This window comes from Anarhichas minor, unplaced genomic scaffold (genome assembly GCF_050575085.1).
Source record: "Anarhichas minor isolate MPS153535 unplaced genomic scaffold, ASM5057508v1 ptg000026l, whole genome shotgun sequence".
In the NCBI taxonomy this organism is placed as follows: Eukaryota; Metazoa; Chordata; class Actinopteri; order Perciformes; family Anarhichadidae; genus Anarhichas; species Anarhichas minor.
The window spans coordinates 4,969,098-4,992,602 of NW_027466472.1; the positions used below are offsets into that span (position 1 = coordinate 4,969,098).

Below are 23,505 nucleotides of genomic sequence, written 5' to 3' on the forward strand. Positions count from 1 at the left end.
GAACTGTATACAGGCAAACACATGAAGCCTCCATACCGGAGTCAATGATTGACAGAAAACGCAGTTATATCTGTAAATAAACTTCAGTCAGTTAAATTGAATTAACTGAGAGATCATTTTTTGACAAAAATGTGTTTTTACTGCCGTTTGTTATATTTATTTAGTGATACAGAAATCATGTTAAATGGCAGCATTCTTTTTTTTACAGAAGAGGTACATAATACAAAGTATAATCTGTACACATATCGTACATTTCTGAAAGCATTAAATATACTCTTGAAGCTTAACAGCACATAATATTCACTAATTTAAATGTAAAAAAAAAACGAAACTGGAAAACAGCTGAACTAAAACAAACTCCTCTTGGATAAGGCTCATCATACATTCATAAGGCGTGTTCATGGTGAACAGCTTCGGGTAGTCATTGGCAAAAAATTTAATAACTTCATACGACAGTCAAAAGCATGAAAACATTCACATGCCATGGGCTAAAAAACACTTTTACATAAACATGTCAGACTCATCTCAGCACTACAGCTCACTGGTCTTTTTAAATTCCCTCAGGAGTTTGCAGTAAAAAATGTGATTTTATGGTTTGTTTTGCACGAATTAGTGCAAGCAATCTGCCAAATTGAATTGATGGTCTGTTAAAGTGCAACGGTTAGCAGAAATGAATAATTTGAAAGACAAAAATGTTGATCTGTTGGTGTTTACTCTGAAAACGAGTACTAGAGAACTCCCTTTTATTGAAGATGGTCAACAGACCAATAAACAAGTGACCATGGGACTTGTTTCACCATGTTTATATTCTGAAGCTCATTTGCATAATGTCTTATTTTTCCTCAAACTATGTGGTGATATTATTCCTTCAACAATAGACCAACAGCATTATTTCTTTTGCAGGGTAAAATCTGTTGCAATCCAGATGTTTTCAAATAGTTTGACTTCCTAAAGTCCGCTTTTTTTTTCTGGCACAAGCAAAGAGCAAGAAGCCTCAGTACTGATCATACAGAGGAGAAGAAGAAAGCGTCCACATCAAACGTGTTGCCTGAAGCAGGAACTTAACCAGCGTGAGTGAACCTCCTCTCAAGTCTACACCCAGGCCTGCCAGCCTGGGAAGAGTCTGCTGAGGTTTTCGGGGTCCATGGCTTGCTGGATGAGCAGGTTGACCTGCCCCCCCACGCTGAGCACCGTGCCCTCCTCCACCCCCTTCAGCTTCTCCTGCAGCCTCAGCAGCACCCGCTCCGCCACTTTGTTGAAGCTTTGACTGTCACTGCGGGAGGCAAGAGTATACGACGATGAGACAGAGCTTTAACAGAGACAGAAACAGGACTTCAACATCATCGAAAGGGCCGTTTAGGAAGCAAAAGATTAAAAACAGTTCTCATCATGTGCTGTAGCACCTGGATTTACGGTGGTTGTCTATGTCATCTCCCCCCCCCATGGTGGAGCCGAGCGTTGCGTTGAGCTCCTGCTGCTCGTCATGCTGCAGTTGGAAGGCCTTCAGCGGGTTCATGGTCCAGTCGAACAAAGGGTCATACAGCAGCACCTGCACAGCACATTAACACACAGACACACACAGAGGCAACACTTTAAATACGGTGAAAGAAATCCCACGTGGTTTAAGAGTCTGTGTGTGTGTCCAGTGATCGTACCTCTACAATAGTCAGCAGAGCTTCTTGAGAGCTCCTCATCACCCCCATAGTCTTCTCACAACATCTGACCAGAGAAGACAAGTGAAGATCATTCAAATTCTGTATTCATCAGGGTGTCTTTGAAGGCACCACTAACCAAACCGTTTTAAAAATGGCCATTTTACACTGTTGTGACATGAATACAAAATAGTGGAAACCAATCTTAAAATGTATAATAGTCAGGAGCAATGTCGAGTGTGTACATTGTAGTTCATTTGTGATCACATTTGTAGTTTTTCTAGTTTATCGGCTAAAAGTTTCATGACAAATGAACCTCACAAAAATGAAACTATGATGAAAAGAAACCCGATATGAAAACATTCTCAGGTTGGACTTCCTATTAGTCTTCGTTTATGAATGTTTGATAATATCAGAACAAACATGTCGTCGTCCTCCTCCCTCACTACTCCTCCTCCTCCTCCTCCTCCTCCTCCTCCTCCTCCTCCTCCTCCTCACCTCCTGAAAACCCCCTCCACTCCAGTGATGCCCATCCCATCCACAATGTCTCTGGACAGTCTGAAGGGGACAGTCTCGGGGGTGGGGAGGATCTTCCCCTGCTCAAAGGCCACACCTGAACACCAACAGCAATGAAAAGTAAACAGAGAGAGAGAAGTGTGTTGGGATGCATGTTACACCATTTATTCACAACGTATTGATCTTTGAGCTTTAAAGAGTTATAAAGCTGTGTGCGTTTTATGGCAAGAGTCCATATCTCATTTAATTTATTGTCAAATCAAAAATGCATCAAACTCTTCTAGATGCAGGACGGATCTCCTGCAGAGTTACACAAGTCTGCGTCTCTTTGCATGAACTACAGCGAGCTCAGTACAGTCAGCAGTTGTTTACACAGTTAACTGTTAACACATAAAACTAATGAGAATGATTTTTACCTAAATCGATGTGCACCAGTTCAGCAGTCTGCTCATCAACCAGAATATTCTGGATGTGTCTGTCACCCAGACCTACGATGTAGCCAACTGTGGGCACAGAACAGAAACGTTATCAGTTCATCGGTTGAATTCAAAAGTGTTTTCTACACGATTATTGGTTATAATGAAATGAATTAATACCAGTAATAATTTGCTATGTCTGTGTCACAATTTATACCGTTTTATACCATGGCCCCTTCGTAAGATGACCTGAGGTGTAACCTGGTATTGAGCTGAACACAAGCCCTGGGGTGAACATGCAGGACTGTCTGTACCTATAGAAGAGGTGGCCACACTGCGAGTGTAAGCCAGCCGTTTCTCCATCCACACCGCGGGGTCCAGGAATCGCTCCATGCAGAAATACCTGAAGACCGGCCTGAAGTTCTTGCACACCTCACTGTAGGCCTGGAGCTTCTCATCAAACCCCAGCTTCAGAGCCTCCTGCAGTTGGACCGAAATCAATTCAAATGCAAAGATGGAAAAAGACCACGATTAGCAAACTGAGACGGCTGTGGTTTATCAGAAACAAATCCCTGAGTAATTGTGTAGGACTGTGTTGAATATTTTCCATTTAAGCGATGGATATGCTCCGAGCAGTACCGTCATCCTCCTGCGGCAGGTCAGGTTGGTCGGGTCCTGAGGTCTGAAGCGTTTGTGGGCTCCTTTAATGGGATCCACCAGAAACTCCCCGATAGGCACCGTGCCTGAACACCACTCCAACACACCGCTGCGCTGTGAGAACGGCACCACCTGGGATGAAGAAGAAAGAAAGTATTAAGTGGTTTTTTTTAAACTGCTTTGATGGGTTCTTTCAAGAAAATATGGGAATTACAAGACGACAACACAAAGATCAAACATGTAACAAAAAAAACTCCTCCTGATTTATTATGTTCCCCATGAATTAAAGAGCAAAAGGTTTAAATACGAGATCAAGTGGTAAAAAAAGGATTAAATGTGTATTACCTTGAATCGTCTGATGTTGAGCTTCCTCTTGCGGGTGTCCGTGTTGCGCTGCAGCAGCATGGAGCACATGCTGAAGACCTGCTGCATCACTGCGTCCTGCCGCAGGTCGTCCTGACCCTGTTAACAAAGAGCGGTCACTGGAGAACATACTGTGGACCACAGCACCGAGAGCCTCCGTTTAATTCTGTGCTCTACAATTAAAGCAAAGGAATTATTCGTTTTTTTGCCATTTTTCTTCGATCAACACTAAAGTCTTCAAAATACAAGAAAGGCTCAAGACAGACTCAGTAATGTGAAATTCATTCTGATTTATGATTGTGTAAGATATCCCGAAATATTCCACATATTTCTCCATGGGACATAAACACGGGCGAACAAGGTGACATTGAGAGCACAGTGATTGAAAAGTAGAGTTCACTGAGGTTAAAGATCGGGGGGGGGGGGGGGGAACTGCTCTGGCCACCATGACTCTCCCAAGTGTCTAAGTGGTGAATTATTAGCCTTTAAGTGGCTGACAAGTGGTACCGCAACCACAAAACATGCGCACACACACACACACACACACACACACACACAAACACACACACAATGTCTCCTGAAGAATGTCCTCATTGCAAAGGTGTCGGAGTAATATAACACACTTTGTATTTGTCCTGGTACAAAAACAAGGTTAATCATTGCTAAAGTTAAAAGTGAGCAGGTTCCCCGTCGGGGCTGCTCAGACTTCAATCACACATGACAGCTTTGGCTTCAAAGAGAAGAGATTTGTTTAGTCGAGAAACAAATGTCTTTGCACACGTTTTGTAACATGAGCTCTCTTCACGTACGAGTCAGGGAATCAGAGACACTTGAAGACGCACACTCTTACCTTGACCAGTTGTCTTCTGCTCTTGCCGTCGGAGCCGACACAGTCGATGATCTTGGGCAGGTTGACTCCTCCGACCAGGTGATACTGAGGCATGAAGGATCCGACGGTCACCAGGTTGTCATAGCGTCCAGATGGATCCACCTATTGACACAACGAAACAGCACTTGTTATTTCACAACACACTTGTTTAAATATACTGTCCTGAGTGCTAAATACCTAAATGTCTCATTTATTAAATGTGGGGTCATGGGCGGAGCTGCTTTGTTCTGTACTGTTGGTACAAAATGATCAAATACTGGTTTGATATCTCAAGACATCTGTACCTGATGTGTCATTTGCTGCCAACCATGCTCAAGCAACTCAGACACAACATTTAAATCTTTGTTTTTTCACATTAAGCATAAAAAAAGTGCATTAGAGCAGGAAATCTATTTTATAAAGTGACATTCAACCAGAATATCAGCAAAATTAAATCCATTGGGTTAATCGAATTAAATCAAATGTAATAGGAAGTCCCTAGCATTCATAAATATTCAAGTGTCTTCAGGATTTACATCACACAAAATAGTCGGGATAATGAAGAGAAGTTTGATCGTGTTTTACCTTGATCTCCATTGTGGGGATGGCAACCTCCTCCAGGTTTTTGATTTGCATGATGGGCTGATCAGCAGGGATGGGAATAGCCTCTATAATGAAAAACACACACAAAGGATGAGGAAACATCTAAATATTTAATACACACATTTAGGGGTAAGAAAGAGATTTCACTCGAATCAAAACAGAAATGGCGAACTTAAAGCCAATCGCAAAGTACGTAGAATTTTCAAGGACAGCTATCCTTAAATCCTTGAAAAGCCGTCCAGTGCGATTGTTTGTGTACGTCACTGTGCTCTGGCTACTCACTCTTCTCCGTCTTGTGCTTGCTGACGTCCATATAAGCCAGAGTGATGTAGGCGTCGCACAGACGCTCGACCCCTCGGATCATCTTGCCTCTCTTTTTCCTGATCCCACTGATGATCTTCTGGGCCACATCGGACCGCTCCTGCACCAGAATAACTTCACTTGTAAAAACAGAACTGGCTGTGTTTAGAAAAATACATTTGGGAAGGTGACTGAAGGATCAGGGTGCATTTTCTACTTTCTAAAACTGGTCTAGAATAAAACTAATGGCTATAAAAACATTATGAATATCTTGATTTTATCCAAGAGAGCACTTTAAATTGGGCTTTTATTAAAACCTACTCATGTATTTTCACAGGAAACAGAGAATAATCGAATGAAAGTCCCACCAGGTCGAATGGTGAAGGCTGCCGTGGAGCGCTCTTAGACAGTCGGGTCTTGCAAAAGTTCTCGTCTTTGTTGGCGTTCACCAGGGCGAGGATGATGAAGAGTGTGTGGTGAGGGTGCTCCAGAGACGCTCGGCACATCAGCTGTGAGGAGAGAAAACAACTGAAGCAGCAGCTTTTGATATATAGCTGTTAATTTGTATTAAAAAAAAAAAAATGTTTGCATTACGTCGCTGAGGACAGCGTGGAAGCCGGTATCCTCGCTAATGCCAGTTGCCATCTTGGTTCCCATGCGAGCAGCCAGCTGATACATGAGAGGCAGAAACTTGTAGGAAGGGATCCGCTTCACCCCTTTCTGGAACACAAAATGAGTGAAATGTAAAGCACTGAGCATCCATTTTACAGAGCGACTTTGGTCCCGAAATCAAAAGCAAAGCGACTCGAGTGTGTTTAACTCACCTTCATCATGTCGTTTACGGCCTTAACGCCGGCATTCTCCAGCCACAGTGAAGCCAAGCGAAACACCCAGGTGTCGTGCTCCTCACCTTCCTCCAGACACTGGATGTAATTCTCCACCGCCTTACACAGGAAACGCTGTCTGTCTGCCTGCAGGTTAGACAGGGCCGTCTCATCCAGCACCAGCTCTTTCCGCACCTTTATTGTGTACCTGTGAAGTCAGAGGAAGAGCCCATCTATCCATTCAGCCATCTTAAGTCTCCCAATTGCTTTTTATTCATTCACGTAAAATGTTAAGGAGACAATTCTTTTTTTTCCCTCGCTGCCGTGTAACAAAAAACAGAGATCTTGTGATTTAAACAAGTGAAAAAAAGCAATTAACAGAGGACACACCTGTTGGAAGTCACGTTACGCTCATCCATCAAGTCCACTTCTTCTTTGGCCTTCTCTAGCAGCGCCTGCTTGTTCTCAAACTCAGAGGAGTTCATGTATTTGTCGATGCTCTGGTACTGAGCGTCAGAGAAGCGGGCCAGAGACAGGAAGGCCTCAGTCCGCTGACTCTGCAGCCTGGAGTCCTGAACTCTTGATTCCTCCTCGATCACCTCCACTGCCTGACAGAAGAGCACAGGAGACACTTTAACAGCTTCTCTGTCAAAAGCTACTGGGACATAAATGATGGGTAATTTCTCTGAGGGAGGCCTGCTGTGTGGGCACAAATATGTGTACTTCAGGGTGTTAGAGAGATTCATCAGGTTACACAATATTCAATATTTTGAGACGTTTCGATTTCTGTTTGTCGCCTGAAAAAATGCCATGAAAAAAAACAAACATTTTATGAGTTTTGCAGGAACTATGGACACCACTGTTTATATGTTGCTGTTTCCCTGAGCAGATATCCATGAAAATACTGTAAGTCATACAACAAGGCTTGCCCGTAAATCTGGCCTGTTGTCGTTTAGCTTCCTCTTACCCTCTCCAGGTATTTCTCCAGTATTACTCCGGGGCTTTCCAGGCAGGTCTCAGCCAGCCAGTTACCACACAGCCTGAGGCACTCAGTGTAGACCGGGGCCAGAGCAGGATCCATGTCCACCTGGTCAACAAAACAACAAAACAGAGAGAATAGTTCAACGATGTCTCTTGACATTTGGGATTTTAGGATGTTCCATAATTAAAGTAATGTTTTTTCATAGATGCTAAATATCCACGTTTTTGGGGGATTTGTTTGTCTGCGTGTTTAGGTCTGACCTTCTTCTCGAGGTTGTGTATCATCTGTCTCAGCAGACCCAGGGCCAGTCCCTGCTCCCCTTTTACCCAGAACACCTGGGCCTCTTCTAGTTGCCATGATAAGACAGAGGACCCCCCACCACCACCACCACGCTGCTTCATCTGGAAGACTGCCCGCTCTGCGAGCTGGACAGGAATCACAACACTGTGAGTACTTTATAGTTAAAATAAAAGACACACACACACACACACACACACACACACACACACACACACACACACACACACACACACACACACACACACACACACACACACACACACACACACACACACACACACACACACACACACACACACACACAACCTGTGTATTCCCAGCCTTTCGAGCCAGCCGGCAGAGCTCCATGAGGTGGTCAGTGAGCACCGAGCTGAGGTACTGGGTGCTGTCGGAGTCTCCCGCCCTGGATATCAGGGTGTGCTGGGCCACAGTGCGGACGGCCAGAATGGGCTCCACCAAAGCAAAGTCACTGTCAGCGAGCAGCTGGGAGTGCTGTCGCCACTGGCTGCAAACTTCCCTCAGAGTCAAATCTGAGAAGGGCCTGATATTAAAAGTAGAAATATCTCATTAGGAATGTTTCTATGAGACATCTGGACATCTCCATCAGCCCAACCCAAGACGGCAGGGAACAAGACTTCCACACATATATCCTCAAGATTCCTTCCTGTGTGACTACAATGTTACTCATGTTCGACTGCTCACATCACCTAGAAAAGAGCTGTTTAACACTCTCCAGCTCCCTGATGCTCTGCAGGTTCCTGAGAGACGGGTACAGAGAAGACACAGCCTCCAGACTGCCTCTGCACAGCTCCTCCACATCTGCACCCCTGTGGAAACACACGAGCACATAGATAAGTGGATTACTTTACGAGTGGGGAAAACTGAATTAAGAGTTCAAACTTGAAATGTCGTGAGATGTCTATCATACCTGGCCTGTTTCATAGTTTCATCAAATATGGAGAACTCTTTGTCCCTCAGCGCTTGCAGGGAACAAAACACCGATTCATGGAAGCTGGGTTTGGATTTCTCATTCCTGGTACAACAAATTCGATTCAGAGGGGAAAAAAAAAAGGTATTAAGTGAGTGACTGCCTCTGCTTCTCTGATGGGTTGCAATTGTGTTTTGTGTAGCAGGCACCACGCTCTCTGCTGTGTGTTCGCCTCACCTCTCTGGCAGCTCACAGTCCCACTGTGTGTTCCTCCAGGCGGCCTGGAAGCGGAGCTCTCTCAGCTCAGCTCCCCACTCCACCCCTTCGCTCTCCAGACCCCTCATGTAGGTGGCGAGGATGCTGCTCAGACCGAAGTTCTGCAGGCCCTGTTGGTGCAAACGCTACACCTGAAGAGGCTGCGTTACATGCATCAATACCCGTAGTAAGAATCTAAATTTTCCTTCGTTATTTTACCTCCACAATTCCCACTTGACGAGTGACCTCAGGCAGTGTAGTGTGCAGGTCGTATGAAGTCAGGGCCTTCCCCCACATAGCCTCATGCTCATAGGTTCGAATCCTATAAATTAGTGTGACAAAACGACCTTTGTAGTTCTGATAGTGATTCAACACTGCAGGGAACGAGTGATGATGTGAAAGGGATGCAGGTCTCATTAATCTACTTATTGATTACCTCGTCAGTGGACTGGTCAGCGTCTCCCCGCCGCAGCCATACAGACTGTCGGGCTCTCCGATGCTGCGATACACCTCAATCAGCAGCTCCTACAGAAAACGTGAGAGAGAGAGAGAGTGGAAATAAATCCTCTAAAGCTCACGACAGAATGACTTTATATTGGATTGCGTACTATTTTACAGCCATTTACACTGTTCTGCCTTACAATGCAAGTTGTGTCCATTTGTCACAGGTTTTGAAGTTGTTGGTCATTAAACTGGACTCATATTGGGTAATAAACAATCTAACTTTAACTGCTTCGAGGGGCATTTTTGAGAAATACATCAGAGAGAAATCTGAATGAGCAAATTGCTTTGTACTGTTGATTTAGAAAACAAACTTGATGAAAAAACTGACCTGCAGGCTGATATCGGTGTCTTCCATACTCTCCTCAGTGAGGCTGGAGATGGTTAAATTCTGGCTGTTCTCTTCAAAATTCATCTTACGTGTTGTTCTGGACTTGGTTCTGCAGATTTGGTAAACGCATGGATAAAATTAAAGGTGCTCTAGTTTTTCAGATGTTTCAAAAAAGTGTATATACATATTGTTTATAAGTAGAGAACCAATTCAACATTTAATGTGTATGAAAAATAAATGTTGAACTGAAATAATATGTAAACGTCTTCAACACGTGTTTAGAAGTTGCATACCGTCGGCTTTCCTCCATGTTGGCTTTGATCTTATCCACGTAGATCTCAGTGTACAGCAGAGCCGTGAAATGTGCTGAGCAGGACTGAGCAGCTTTGGCCACCTCCAGGTAGTTCAGCTCCAGCCAGAAGTTTGAGTCACACACCGTGCCACAGGAGTTGCTGGAAGAACGATACAGTGTTTATTTCAAAGACACTGTTTGTCAGTTTACGTGAACCTTCCATGAACAAAGACACAAATCAGAGTAAGAGCAGGTCCAAATACAGTCCCTGAACATCCGACACATATTTGGTTACAATAACAGACCTATCAGCTTCCAGTGCTCTCTGTTGGTGTCTCAGATAGTCAATAACAGCAAGCATTGTACGTAGAGAGGTCTTGTCGTACAGGCCCTGACTGGCAGCATCTGACTCTGTAAAGAATAACACATTTTAATCAAAAACAAACACAAAAACATACAAACTCCTGAATGTGAGTGGACGGAGAGACAGGCATATTATTTGTCACACTCTCAAGCTTACCGGAGTCAGAGTTGAGAGGTGTGGCAGAGCGACTGGCAGCCTGAGCGCTTCTGGAACAAAAGCTGAAGAAGTCCCGAATGTGGGAGGAGAGCAACTCCCTCCACACACCATTGTGGTCTTCCAGAAGGATGGAGTGAATGATGAGCGGCAGCAGCCTCTGACAGCAGTCCACCCTCACCTGGAGACGTACCGAGGAAAGAAGGCGCTGTTAGAGCCGGAGCTCCGGATTCAAACTAGAACTGGTTGATGGAAAGTATGAGACATGCTACAAAATGCTCTAAAACACGAAAGCACAGTCCAAGATGTGGATACTTTCTGCACATGGAACCACATTCAAAAACTGTGTATGTGTAGGCAGGGTAACAGTTCTTCAGCTAACTTCTGTGTGCTCACCAGACACAGCGGTCGGGACAGCAGCAGGGCTTCACTCCTGACTCCTTCGCTGTCGAGCAGGGCGGTGCACAGAGCCTTCAGCCAGGCCTTGTGGCCGCCTGCCTGAGGAATCCAAAACTCCTGATTCACCAGCTTCTCTCTGGCCTCCAAACTCTCCTCAGCACTCACGACTGCCACCTAATTAAGGAAAGCCAGTGGTAAAGATACAGATGTTACATGTGCATACTCGAAAACACATTCATACAAGTGAGGGAGATACATCTGCGTTCAACTGGAGAGCAAAGTGGTAAGAAAAGGGTTGATCTTTTTTTATTAATTAGTATACATACACACTCTTCCTTAACCCACCTTCTCCTTGGCCTTTCTAAAGGGGTTGAGGTAGGCCAGCATGGGGTCTCTGTTGTCTTTGTGTTGCTCCCAGAAATCGACTCCAGACTGAGTGGCGAGGATGCTCTTCACACACCGAGCGGCCGCCTGCCTCACCTCGATACTGGCAAGACAACCGCAGCACAGACGACAGTAAATATAAACACAAGCCGCTCCCTACGCCATAGTCATGTACAACAAACGTTTGATTACTGAGATCTAGGCTTCAGCGTACCGCTGTTGAGTGAGTGCGTCGTTCATGCAGTTGAGGACGATGTAAAGACACTGTGACTCCGTGGAAGTGAAGAGGGACACAGCCTTTTCATACAGGGGGTCTCTGCCATGAAGCAGGGCGATGGTGGAGAAATCCACAGGACCCAGTTCTCCCAGACAGCTGCCCGCTGCCTCTGCAGGAACAGATTTGTGTTTGTACTCGTGGAAAATGATTAATGTGTCCAGACAAGGCTGAGAACACAGCATACCGTCGCCGTAGGAGGTTTTTTGATTTCATACCAAGAATGTCGGATCCTCCCGGGTGGTTGGCTGCGAGCTTACAGAGCTGCAGCAGACTGAGAACCAGCTTCACCAGCACACTGTCAGTGGGTTCAGCTACAGGAAGGACAAAGACGAGTGAGAGAACAAGCTCATTAGACATTCATAACGTTATTATGCATGGACCATTTCTCCTCAGCTAACCAGCTTCAGCACCGTACCTTGGCACTCTTTGAGCAGCTCTCTGATCTGTCCCTTGTTGTCATGCAGCTGTCTGGTGAGCTCCTTCAGCCCCTCCAGTCTGGTCAGAGGTAAGGAGTCACATGACGTCACTGACAGGAAGTGGGCTATCTCCTGTGAAAGGGAAACATCGAGGATGTAAATTTTGAATTGTTCGTTTTCATTGATACCCATGAAATTTCCACCCCGCAAGTCACTGAGAAATCAGAGCTACATATGCATAAAAAAATGACTGGTGTACATGATACAAATACATGGATATTAGTTAGGTTATAACCTGTCTCAGTGTGAAGCTCCCAGTGTTATATTTGAGCTTGTGCTGTACAGAGCGCAGCTCTCTGAACTCAGGGAGGTCAGGAAAAGGCTCCAGCCTGCTGATGGCTCCTTTTAACTTCTGTTGATTTTCTATCACGAGAAACTGCAACAGACTGTTCACCTAGAGGGGCCAGAGGGGAGTAACAATGAAAGTTAATGTGGCGCGCAAATGCTAAAAAGGAGACAGATATTTCTCTCAAAACAGTGCAAAGTGAAAAACAGTAATACATGTTTTAAGGGGAGCTTGGGAAGTGAAGAAACAGCAGTTAAGTCTATAAATCCAAGAAGCATTTATCAAATAAGTATCAACCAGTCCACTCTTTTGTCTGTGTTTTTTTTTGTGGCACTTCTCCGTGGATGTAAAAACTCTCTAAAAGAGTATCATATTTAGAAAAATGTTTATACAAGAACCTATATGTTCAGATGTGAATGAAGTGGGCGCTTCTGTCCACTGCGTGACATACCTGCATGTGGCAGTTTTGCTTAACGCATGCCTTCTCCAATGCATAAGTCTGTTGCATTTTCCTTTAATTACATATAATTTCATTGAATCTGCTAACTTGCAAAACAGGAGACTCCTGTACATCGACTCCCGGTTGCTTACCTGCTGTGTGATGGCAGGCCGGCTTTTCACCTGAGCTGTGAGAGTCCCGACGATGACCTGTAGGTGGCAGTCTAGAGCGTCATCACAGAACTCCAGAGCCGCCTGACACACAGACGTCAACAGGTCGCAGCACAGAGAGAGGCTCCGGTTAGAAACCTCGTCATCGCATTGAACCGGTCTGAGGATGAGAGAAAGACGGGAAGACGACATAGTGAGTGGCTTGTGTCCACACAGCGTGTGTGATACTGTGGATGTTTGTGTGCACCAACCTGCTGTTGAGATGGTGGATGAGTGTGTAGATGATGTCCCTGAGCACGAAGGCCCAGGCTCCCCCGAGGCCGTCCTTCACCTCTCTGAGCAGCAGGTTGACAAACAGGTGGTACATGAGGAGGATGCGATGACGTTCATAGCTGTTGGTCGTCTCCGCTGCTCTTTCACACACCGCCAGCAGAATCCTCTGGATAGAAATCTACAGCACAACGAAGGGACGACAAGCGGGTTACGAGCTACTAAAAACTACTTTAGAGCAAAATAATGTTGGTCAATGAAACCACGTGAGGGATAACTTGCATGTCTTACCGGAGTTTTTGAAAGAATGGCTACCAAAGTCTTGTGGTTTGCGCTGTGGCACTTGCTGAGGTAGTCCAGTGTAGCTCTAATGACATAGGAGCTGAAGTACGGTGGGTTTGGTACAGGGTCCAGCTCCCTGAGGGCCGTGAAACAGATATTTTGTCACATTTTCTTAGATTTAGATTGAGACAAACAACTTTTATTAATGTCCAGGGTGAGTAAATAGAAAAACAAATTAACACATAAATAAAATAGACTCATATGAGGAAAGTATAGTAAATTTGAACAACCATTACCCTATGAAGCGGTTCAGGTCTCCTCTGTCCCCTTCAGCTCCACTTCCTTCGTACAGAGTCATCAGCAGTTCAACCACTATGTCCGCCAGGTTACTGTGGATCAGGTTGTCAATTTGCTGCGGAGACATGCACAAACAATTTGCCATTGAATTACTGGATCTTTACGGCACACACTGCACACTCAGTTGAGCCTTTGATCCGGGTACATCTTCACCGGTGAGCAACTTATTCAGACTGGGGCGACACATTCTGAAAAAGTAACGTGTACGTGAGACAAACGTGCAAAAATCCCACAACAAATATCATGCCGACACATTATGGAAACCTCACAACAGTCGCTGTCCTTTTGCACTTCAGATGCAGCTTCTACTAACAACTTTAATGTGATTTAGATCAGTGTGCTGTAAGTCCACACCTGGTGCTGAAAATCATATGTATTTGCTTTCCCTCTCTGTCTGTTTTCACTATTTTCAAAAGTGAATTACTGTCACGATGTGATCAAATTATAAAAGCTGCATATGTTCAACAGCCGTGTTTACCTGTTTGCCCAGACAGTTGGCATCTTTGAGCAGGTCGTACACTTTGTGGGCCTTCTCCCTCTGCTGTGCGACCTGTGAATCCTGGCCCGGCAAGGCAAAGTGTGGCAGGATGTTGACCATGATGTTGGGGAAACAGTCGGCCAGTAACCCTTTCCAGTCCTTCTCAAGATACCTGCCGATAGACTTCACCTGCTCAAAGTCATCCAGGAAGACCAGGTGGGGGATTAACACCTGGTAGGAAGCGCTTCAAGGGGACACAAGACAACAGCTATGTTGGATTTTATTATCATCTATGACAGTGTTTTACTTAACGTAAGATCATTGCATCCCGGGGAAAACAACATCAAATGGAGTTGTGACTTAAAATGAAAATAACAGAAGTTAAGTCCCTCACTTGTAGAAGTCTTTGACTGTGTCGTGGTTTAGGAGGGTGTAGGGGAAAGATCCAAGAGTGTAGCGATCGTCAGACTGTCTCTGCGCCAGCCACTCAGCGACCAGGTAGTACAGGTGAGAACTGACAAATGTTTTCACACTCCTGTAGCCCAGCGCTCTGGATACACTGCACAGCATCTGTGACAAAAAGAAGGACAGAACCGGTTCCTCTCACTCTGCTCTTTCTGCAGTTTGTTGTTTCATAGGGAAGAAGGGCAGGCTTCGGATTAGTTTCTAGGTCATACTGTGATGCATAAAGATGAGCTCAAGTATCGGATTAGTGGTGCAAAAGTAACATTTACTTGTTAAAGCAATTTGGACGATGCTGTATGACGTTACAAACACTATTATAGACACTACTTTCATTGATTCAGTTTCAAAATTGTATTTTTAAAACTGCATTCAGCATTTTGATCCTTTCACAATGCACAGGGCCCCGACATCGTCACCTTTTTGATGAGCTGTTCCTCTATGTTGTTCTCCTTGTAGGACTGGAAGAGGGCAAACAGAGACTGCTTTTCACAGACTGGGCTACAACACAGCACAACGGACAAAGTCTTCAACAGGGTGGCTTTGCGGTTAAACAACTCGTCCTTCTGGTCTTGGGAAGAGCTGCTTCTCTGTGTACGATCACACAGACACAAGAAGCATTAGGAGAGTCAAACAGAGGTGGAAAAAACACACGCGTAATACAGTATTCCTAATGAACTCACCGGGAGCTTCATTCCTTCCTGAGCCTTCAGGTAAACGTTCTCAAAAGCCGCCTGCTGGTGTTTAAGCGGCAGCATGTTCCTCTTATCTGGATGCTCTGGTCTCGTCTCCAGAAACAACCTGGAGACGCAGGAGGAACAATGGTGACAACCAGATCCATGATTTACCATGTTTAGAAGTGACATATATTGTGTGATGTACATCTTTCACTGAAATGTATCCTGAAACATCATCAGCTCCCGGCTAAAGCGTACCTCTCCACTGACATGGCTACCAGCATGCGGACTTGGTGGTGGGCGTCTGCGAGGTGAGAAGGAAGGATGACAGACACCGGGCAATCTTCCTCTCTGATAGTTAAGACTGCCCAATTACAACAAGGGTCGGCCTGTCAGAGGGGAGGGACAGAAAATATAGAAAGCAGCTTTAATATTTTGACTCAAAAAAACACACTAGCCAGCAATAAAACCAGTCGTCTTCACAGTCAAACAGTCTCTAAAAGTTTATTAAACTAACATATGGAATATATAAAGAGAAACGCTGCATTTCATGGTTGTGCAGATACATAACAATAACTGTGAGAGCTCACCTCCAGCAAGGCAACCAGACATCTCACTAACGCAGCTCGGACAGCTGCCATGCATTTCCCCGTTTGACTCAGGAAACTGAAACACATTATAGGGATTGAGTTAGTATCAGAAGGGGTGCGTTCCAATACCCATACTACCATATATTTATTATGCTAGAAAAATATTTATATATATTTCCTAATACATGGTCTGTCAAATGCAGTATCCATGCTCATTGACAGCTTCAAATTTCAGACTATGGACTGCGATGGATATATGAGCAAGAGGGTCAAAGACAGTACACACTTTGTAAGGGCAGCTGCAGTACGTACCAAAAGTAAAAAGAAAAAGTACGCGATTTGGAACGCAGCTCAAGCTGCCGACAGGTTATGAACGAGTGGATCGACATTCACAGAAAACTGAGATTCATGTTTCCAAGTCTAATACTGTAGTTATCCCTTCAAAATGTAATAACAATATAACTTTTAGAAGGGACTTTGTTTTCCTGAGGCTTTGTTTCACTTGATCCTCCTTCAAAGACTGCTGGCTCCTTGCCACAGACAGACGCTTCCCTTTAAGTCATAATCTCTCATGCGGTAAAAATATGCTGCTAACCAGAATCCAGACACCACTTTCAGCAGAGATCCCTGAACATGTCTCATCTCCTCCGGCATGTGGTGGGTTTTCCCGAGGCTCGTGATGGAGGGTAACAAACCCAGCAGTACAGCAGCACAGATCTCGTGGTCCTGACGGTACGAAGAACACAGGTCCCTGTAAACACAGCAGCAGCACAAACAAAATACATTAACTAAACTTCATTATTTCAATTCATAAAGACAGAAATGGATGCATTCTAAAAGAAAACATTCATTTGTGTGGCAGAAAGATTTCCCTACGCCAGAGGACGGAGCAGGGAATCAAATTCCTCCGGAGAGAGCGAGTCCTCAGCTGGAAGCTTCTTCAACAGGACAAGATACTGGAAGAGAACCAGATATTAATGTTCATCCGCTGAACCACCACCATTGCCACTGCAACCACGACTCTCCACAGCTACATCTGCTACCCACCATGTTGAGGTGCAGCGCTTTGGTAAAGTCCATCTGCTCCACCAGCAGCAGCAGCCTGCGCCGCACCTCCTGTGGTTTGAAAAGCAGACCGTGGACGTGCTGGATGGAGCCGCACTCGCACAGGAGCTCCAGGACTGCGAGGAGAGCCACGTCCTGTTGGGCCAGATGATCGTCTGCTAACAGACTTTTTGCACCTGCCGGAGGACAGAACCCAGATTCTTTTAACAGTCATCCACTTACTTGGTTTTACTGGTGTCTGGTTCCTTCTTTCTTTCTAATCCCACACTGACACAGAGAGCAAGTGATCCCTTCGTACCTGGCCCACAGGAAGCCTCACTGTTGTCTCCCTTCTGTCTGTGACTCCCATCGGTGCTGCTGTGGGACTCGTCGCCCTCATCAAACAGGTCAATGTCATCCCCTTGTTGAGTTCTGGTCACGTCCAAGTCATCATCCATATGATCGTCTTCGTCCACAACACCGACTCTCTTAGAAACGCTGCTTAACTGAGGAGACGAGGAAGTGAGATTATTTCTTCTTTTTTTTTTATCCTCGAGCAACAAACATCTTGAATATGCCACGTACGTAAATATATGTCACTTACCAACAGTTTGCAGATCTCAGCCAGTTCACTGAGGAGACTGGCCGGCAGAATCATCATGAACAGACTGGAGGAGATAAGACAACCATTATCCTGCAGAAGAATGGACAACGATTTACTCAAAAACAAAGAGCTCTTGGACAGCATCCTTCATTTTGACCGGTGATTCAGATTTTTATCTGTATGATGTCAGCATTGTGCATCCTGTCATGATGGAGGCTAGCGCTGGGCAATATGGAGAAAATCAAATATACCATATTTTTGACCAAATACCTCGATTTCCATACTGCTACGATATTGCAGGGTTGACTATTGGTGCCTTCAGAAAATATTTACCCAATTTGTGATAAATAATCATCAGTGATGTGGATATAATGACTAAGTACATGAAGGCAAATAATAAAACAGCTTGAACAGTCTGGGAAGAAGACTGCAGGAAAATACATCACTTCAATGCAGCCTTTAAAACCAGGAAAAGACAACACTTTCCATATTACAACATCCAAAATCTAAGCATTATCTGGTCCCATATCACGATGTCAATGTCATATGAATATATTGCCCAGCTCTAATGCAGACTTGTGTCACCTTGTTGGTTCTGCTGGCTGACTGTGAGCAGAGCTTCATGACAGATCTCAGTGTGCTCATGGTTCCTTCCTCGGTCATCTTCACTCTCACACTAGAAACAAAACCGCTGAAGTCCTGGGCCACGGCCTGGGAACAAAAACACACCAACAACCTTAACCTTCTCTGTTTTGACGTAATGTTTTAATGTTTAAGAGGCTGGGATGATTAATCACCAAGAATGATAAATCTACTGCGATGCATCTGAATGCTACCTTGGCTTTAGTGTAGAGTTGTGAGCGGCAGGCCTCCTCCTCAGTCAGAAACCCAGTGGACACGTAAGCAGCTAGAACTCCAGTCAGCAGACTGAAACAGCGCACCAGGCACTCTGGAGGCGTGGACTGAGACTGTGGTCGGGGGGGGGGGGCACATCAGAATAAATACCAGCCGTCACTGTGACGACTATACAGACACATAAACACACAAGCATCAACTCCCACTCACATCGGGAGAGTAGCAGTTGAGTAGGTTGTCAGCCACACAAAGCAGGGATTGCTCCAACTTGTTTCTGAGGAAGGGGACGGCGGCGAATTGGCCGTCAGTTGAAGCCGCTGTCGCTGTATCGCCAGTGTCTCTCCTCGGTGACGGCAGCGTGTTGAAGCTGAACTGCAGGTAAAGCCTCTCGATCTCCTCCAGGTTGTCTTTGGCGTTGGATGTTGTTTGTTCTTGAGAAAAGGCACTTTAAAAAGAACAGTAGTTGAAAGATTAATTATTTCTATTCCAAACGGCAATCGACACATGGATTGTGCAAAAAGGAGGTGTTAGGACGAAGGTTTGTCTTCATCGTTTGTCTGTGATTTTGGTACTCTGTACACTCAGCGTGTCAGACCAGGACCCTCACCTTTCTACTCCCTCAGGACCCAGCAGACGCTTCAGGCCAGCTCTCGTGTCTTTCAAGGTCAGGGAGACCAAGATGTTCGCTATTAGGTTGTAAGGAAAGTCTCTGCACACAAGATCATAATCAAGCATTAATTTAGAGACCTTTATTTTAAAATCAAAGAAAGATAGATCCATCTTAAGCTCCATCATGGAGCTTGTATTTTCTGTTTCTGTAAACGCAGCACAGTGCATCCGCGGGGGAACACCCGTCTGTAACTGGAGCTTCCCACTATTTAAACATGAACGCAGTCTCAAGATATTACGATTCATGTCCTTAAATTAGCGGGTACTGAACCAGGATAAATGTATCTACAGTCAAAGTCCCATAAACCCACAGTTAACATGGAAAAGCACACACAGAGCCAAACCTGCAAATGATGGGGTGGGGTCTGGAGCTATCCTCCATCTCTTCGCTCTGATCGGTCATCAGCAGCCAGGCTATAAGGGTCTCCTTCAGGTTGGATGTCGCAGAACCCTCTGTGGCCCCCACATAGTCCCTCCCCGAGCTCGAGATGATACTTTTAGGGGTCGGACAGTTCAGCAGGGCCTGGGCCAGACAGAGAGCAGCACCGCTGTGGAAAGAGAGAAACAAGGGGCTACTAAATGCAAACACAAAAACCCACACATCATAACAACACATTTTCAGTATTAACAAATGTATTGATATATGTCGAGGAATGGCGAAGACTCACTGAGACGGTTTACATGCTGATCCACAGAAGAGCTTCCAGAATTCTGTATTTCTCATATTGATGAGTCCACCGTGGACAATAGACCTCAGCAGGTCCAGGCTGAGGGTCTCTGTCTGAGGTGAGCTGACCCCTCGCATTGCCAGGGCCCACACCCGACCCCACAGCCGGGCCAGCTCCGTCCTGTGGACGCGGGCCCTTTCCGGGTAGCCGGCCTGGCACCGGGCCACCTCCCTCAGGCAACGCAGCACGTACGGCCCCCTCTCTCCTCTCCGCTGCTCTGCCAGGAGCTGGTACAACACCGACAGCAGCGGGACCAGCTCCTGGCCGGGCACCATGGACGGGTACTTAGAGGTGAGCACTGCAGTGATCTGCAGCCTGAGAGGAGGAAAAGAGGGTTTGAATATCATCACAGGCTACTTTAAGTGTTTTCTACCACAAAATACGTTTTTTTTATTTTTGGAAAGTCATACTCAGAACTTACTTATTTACCTTTAAAACGTTCTTATTTTTATTGTAATAAGATTTTCATACCATGGTATGACATCAAAGTCATTGTGCTGAGGCTGCAGATGGTCCCGGAGGACCTCCCAGCCCACTTCAATGCGCCGGCGCTTGCTGGCTGCACCATGGGTGGGACTGCCCACGTGGGTGGCTCTGACGGAGGCCTGGGTCACCTCCACGATATGGGGGTCATTGTCATCCCTGAACAGCTGCATGCAGGAAACACAAGACGAAGGAAATAGTTCTGACAACTCAGCATTTAATATTAGCTATTGTATAAACACTAACATTAAGAAAATAGTGATTTTCTGTATGCATACTTCAGACTTGAACTGTGTTACCTGATGACAGATGTCAGCTGTGAGCTCAGTGAGATTGTCTTTGACAGCTATGTGTCGTGTCCCAGTGACGTACTTCCCTCTGCTGCCTATATTGCTAATTTCTCTGATTAAGGCGTCATACAGGTTGTACAGCAGACTCCCCCACCGGGTCCAGTCCTCAGCATGAGCACCTAAAATATGAGAGAGCGGACAGCTAGTTAATGGTTGTTAGTTCAAAGTCATACCTGTGGCTTAAGATGTTTAATTACCTTTAAAATCACATATTCACAACAATTATCCAAAGCAAACCCCTGTTCAGCCACTGGTTTTCAATCATTTGACGGTATAAACTTGTATTTTATTGTGTTTTAGTTCATGCAATTTTGAAAGATTGCTTGATATCAGTAATCCATCACCATTCATCTTTAGTCACCTTTATTTTATTTTAAATGTTTGTCACAGTTGCATTATTATCACTCAATAAAGCAGATGTTCTTTTTGAAATCTTTCCTTGATGGCACAGTTTGAACTTTAAAGATTAAGTTCGTCAAATTTCTTGGAACAATCACAATAGTGTTATCAGCCTTATATGGAACTACACACAACCCACAATAACGCCTGTCTACCGCACAATGAAAACCTGCGGTGTCACGATTAATCTACCTGTGTCTTCCGTCTTGGCTCCTTTGGGGTGGTGAGCACAAATCTGCAGGTTAAAGAACTCCACGATCTCCTCTTTGAGACCCGCACTGGGCCTCATATCCGCCCAGACATACAGTATAGAAGGCAGAAGCTCCTCTCCCAGGTGACACACCCTCATGCGACAGTTCATGGCCGCGGATCTCAAGAAGATGTTGAGCGCCGAGACGAGGTGCTCCAAAACAGTCAAGTGTTTCTCCTGCCTAGCAGGATCACAGGATTTTGAAAAGACGACAACAAGTGCTTCTATTTGTTCTAGTGGGCGTACACTATGTAGCAAAATAATACAATTTAATGTTGATTAAACAAAGTCTTTACCTGGCATTTAGAAGTGCTTTGGAGAAGAAGCTGAAGAGAGCGTCGTTGAATCCGTCGGTCTGCACGCAGCAGCCCTGCACCACCGTGTGGATCACTCTGCTCACCAAAACACGGTTGATGGACTTGGACGAAGTATTAAACAGGTCGCAGTATAAGTTCAGAAGATCTAAGAATCACAAATATAAACAAAGGCAAGTTTGTATTACAATATCAGACATCAGTAATAAAACAGTATAATCTAAAGCAATAATTAAAGATTCGTTATAGTTCATGAAATGTTGCTAAAATTCTCGTATCATTTATATGAAATATATATAGTTTGAATGGATGTCCCACTGACTGTGCCACTGCTGTTGAGGGATGTCACACCAGTACTTGCGGACAGAGAGGATGTCCTTTACTAAGAGGCTGCTATAATCTTGTCCATAAGCTGAACAGCTGAATGAATTCTGCAGGACGTCCATCACATGTTTCAGCATCTCACCGCACTTAAGACGAGGCTCGCCTGCAGAGAGAGAGAGAGAGACACTTTAACTGCAGTCCCAACAATACGTTCAACTGCTCGGAATATATTGTGAAAAAAGTCAGTGTTTCTTACGTTTGTTTGCGTAACGAATGAAGTATTTGATCAAGCTGCACATTTCCGCCATCTTCTTCTGCCGCGTGGCCAGAGTAGTCGCAGTGACGTTGGATTTACTTGATTGCATGCCTTCTGTCTCCTTCTGGACATAACGCTGCAAAAATCTGACAAGGGGGGGAAAAAAACAGAATAGAAAGTGCTTATTCAGCAAGACCATTGCATCTGACAGATAACTGAACCTAATAAAACCCAAACTTACATGTATGTTGCACAATATGGAATGAGAAAAGTTTACTGGGGAAAAAAATCAGCCATTGTAATTATACAAACATCATATTTAGTATGTTGTTAAGTGCAGTAGGTCAAATTTCCATTTGAATAATGGACACAGGAAGGTTCCCAGAAGTCAACTGGTATTCATTTGTGATGCAAAGAAACAAAAGTGAAACTAAACAGATCATAGTTAAGTAAGATGTGCAAGTGTACAATAACACATATCAGATTACCTGAAAACAGCATCCCATGTGAGTTGCTTGGAGCCTTTAGCTTTGAGTCCGGAGGTACGATCCAACTCCTGTACAACATCTGGACTTCGAATGAGTCTCCTGAAACGCTCAGCTTCTTTCTGGAAGCAGGAAGAGAGGATACAACTGTGGAAAGTGTAGGATTTATACCGCACGTACTGGTTAAACTTGATTACAGTGAGGCTGACAAAAAAGCATGGGACAATATATCTGATTATAATGTTTAAATGCAGTTCACATGCAGGTGTGATTACCTTCCTCTCTGTGGCCTTGTCATTCTCCAGCCCCCTGCAGCAGACCAGGAGATCATGAAGAGCCAGACTCATGGTGCTTCACAGTGGGAGGCGCAGCTTTCATCAATGCAGATAAGGCTTTTCTACCTGCAAGAGCAGGATGTTGACAATAGAGAATATTGATCTTTGGTACACATTATACAAAGCACTCCTGTCAAAATATTGACATTAAATGGCAGTTTAACTACCTACCACTTAACCTAAATACAAGAATTCACTTTGCATTACCTTAGCTACAGTAGCAACAGCTACTTTAGCAACACAACATTGCCAGATTAGTTGTTGTTTTGATTCACAAACGTCCATTCAAACACAACTCAGTCCGTCCACTGACCTTTGGTGGCTGTCCTGATTTTAGAGACGGAGCTGTCACACATTTAAGTTCAGATGTTCACTACGGTGCAACGGTTGCTGGTTGAGCTCCTGATAACTTTTTGCTTTTCCATCCTGACGCGCGTTAACGGACACACGCACGCACACGCAGACCACGCAGGAAAATCCCCGCCCCGGCATCAGCAGTGAAGAGGTCACGTCACTTCCTGGTTACGGATAGACCCGAGTGTGTGTTTCCGGTTAGT

General features: G+C 44.9%; 1 protein-coding gene across 5 annotated transcripts; it reads right to left on the minus strand.

The window, feature by feature from the left end:
• Positions 1-132: 132 nt before the first annotated feature.
• Positions 133-23,409, minus strand: atm (ATM serine/threonine kinase). 5 transcript variants are annotated; one of them, XM_076101064.1, is made up of 63 exons: positions 23,262-23,409; positions 22,889-23,014; positions 22,617-22,735; positions 22,129-22,274; positions 21,871-22,035; positions 21,531-21,696; positions 21,177-21,415; positions 20,535-20,704; positions 20,224-20,402; positions 19,693-20,067; positions 19,369-19,572; positions 18,963-19,064; positions 18,566-18,800; positions 18,337-18,468; positions 18,086-18,211; positions 17,501-17,590; positions 17,216-17,402; positions 16,900-17,093; positions 16,729-16,808; positions 16,448-16,603; positions 15,853-15,928; positions 15,521-15,651; positions 15,269-15,386; positions 15,005-15,175; positions 14,518-14,693; positions 14,124-14,367; positions 13,585-13,700; positions 13,298-13,424; positions 12,988-13,187; positions 12,719-12,896; positions 12,077-12,235; positions 11,781-11,913; positions 11,581-11,676; positions 11,303-11,474; positions 11,050-11,191; positions 10,702-10,878; positions 10,309-10,486; positions 10,094-10,199; positions 9,790-9,948; positions 9,497-9,605; positions 9,101-9,189; positions 8,884-8,986; positions 8,647-8,795; positions 8,410-8,514; positions 8,189-8,308; positions 7,788-8,022; positions 7,442-7,606; positions 7,167-7,286; positions 6,590-6,807; positions 6,200-6,407; positions 5,970-6,095; positions 5,744-5,884; positions 5,358-5,496; positions 5,058-5,140; positions 4,455-4,595; positions 3,587-3,703; positions 3,224-3,373; positions 2,899-3,064; positions 2,585-2,671; positions 2,151-2,265; positions 1,656-1,719; positions 1,404-1,549; positions 133-1,273 (listed from the first exon to the last, which is right to left on the minus strand). In XM_076101064.1, the coding sequence occupies exons 2-63, from the start codon at positions 22,958-22,960 to the stop codon at positions 1,093-1,095; spliced, it is 9,273 nt and encodes a 3,090-aa protein (XP_075957179.1). In that variant the 5' UTR covers positions 22,961-23,014; positions 23,262-23,409; the 3' UTR covers positions 133-1,092. The 5 variants fall into 5 exon arrangements, with proteins under 5 accessions (XP_075957179.1, XP_075957180.1, XP_075957181.1 ...); XM_076101065.1 differs by having other exon boundaries at positions 23,156-23,273; XM_076101066.1 differs by lacking the exon at positions 7,442-7,606.
• Positions 23,410-23,505: the final 96 nt, after the last annotated feature.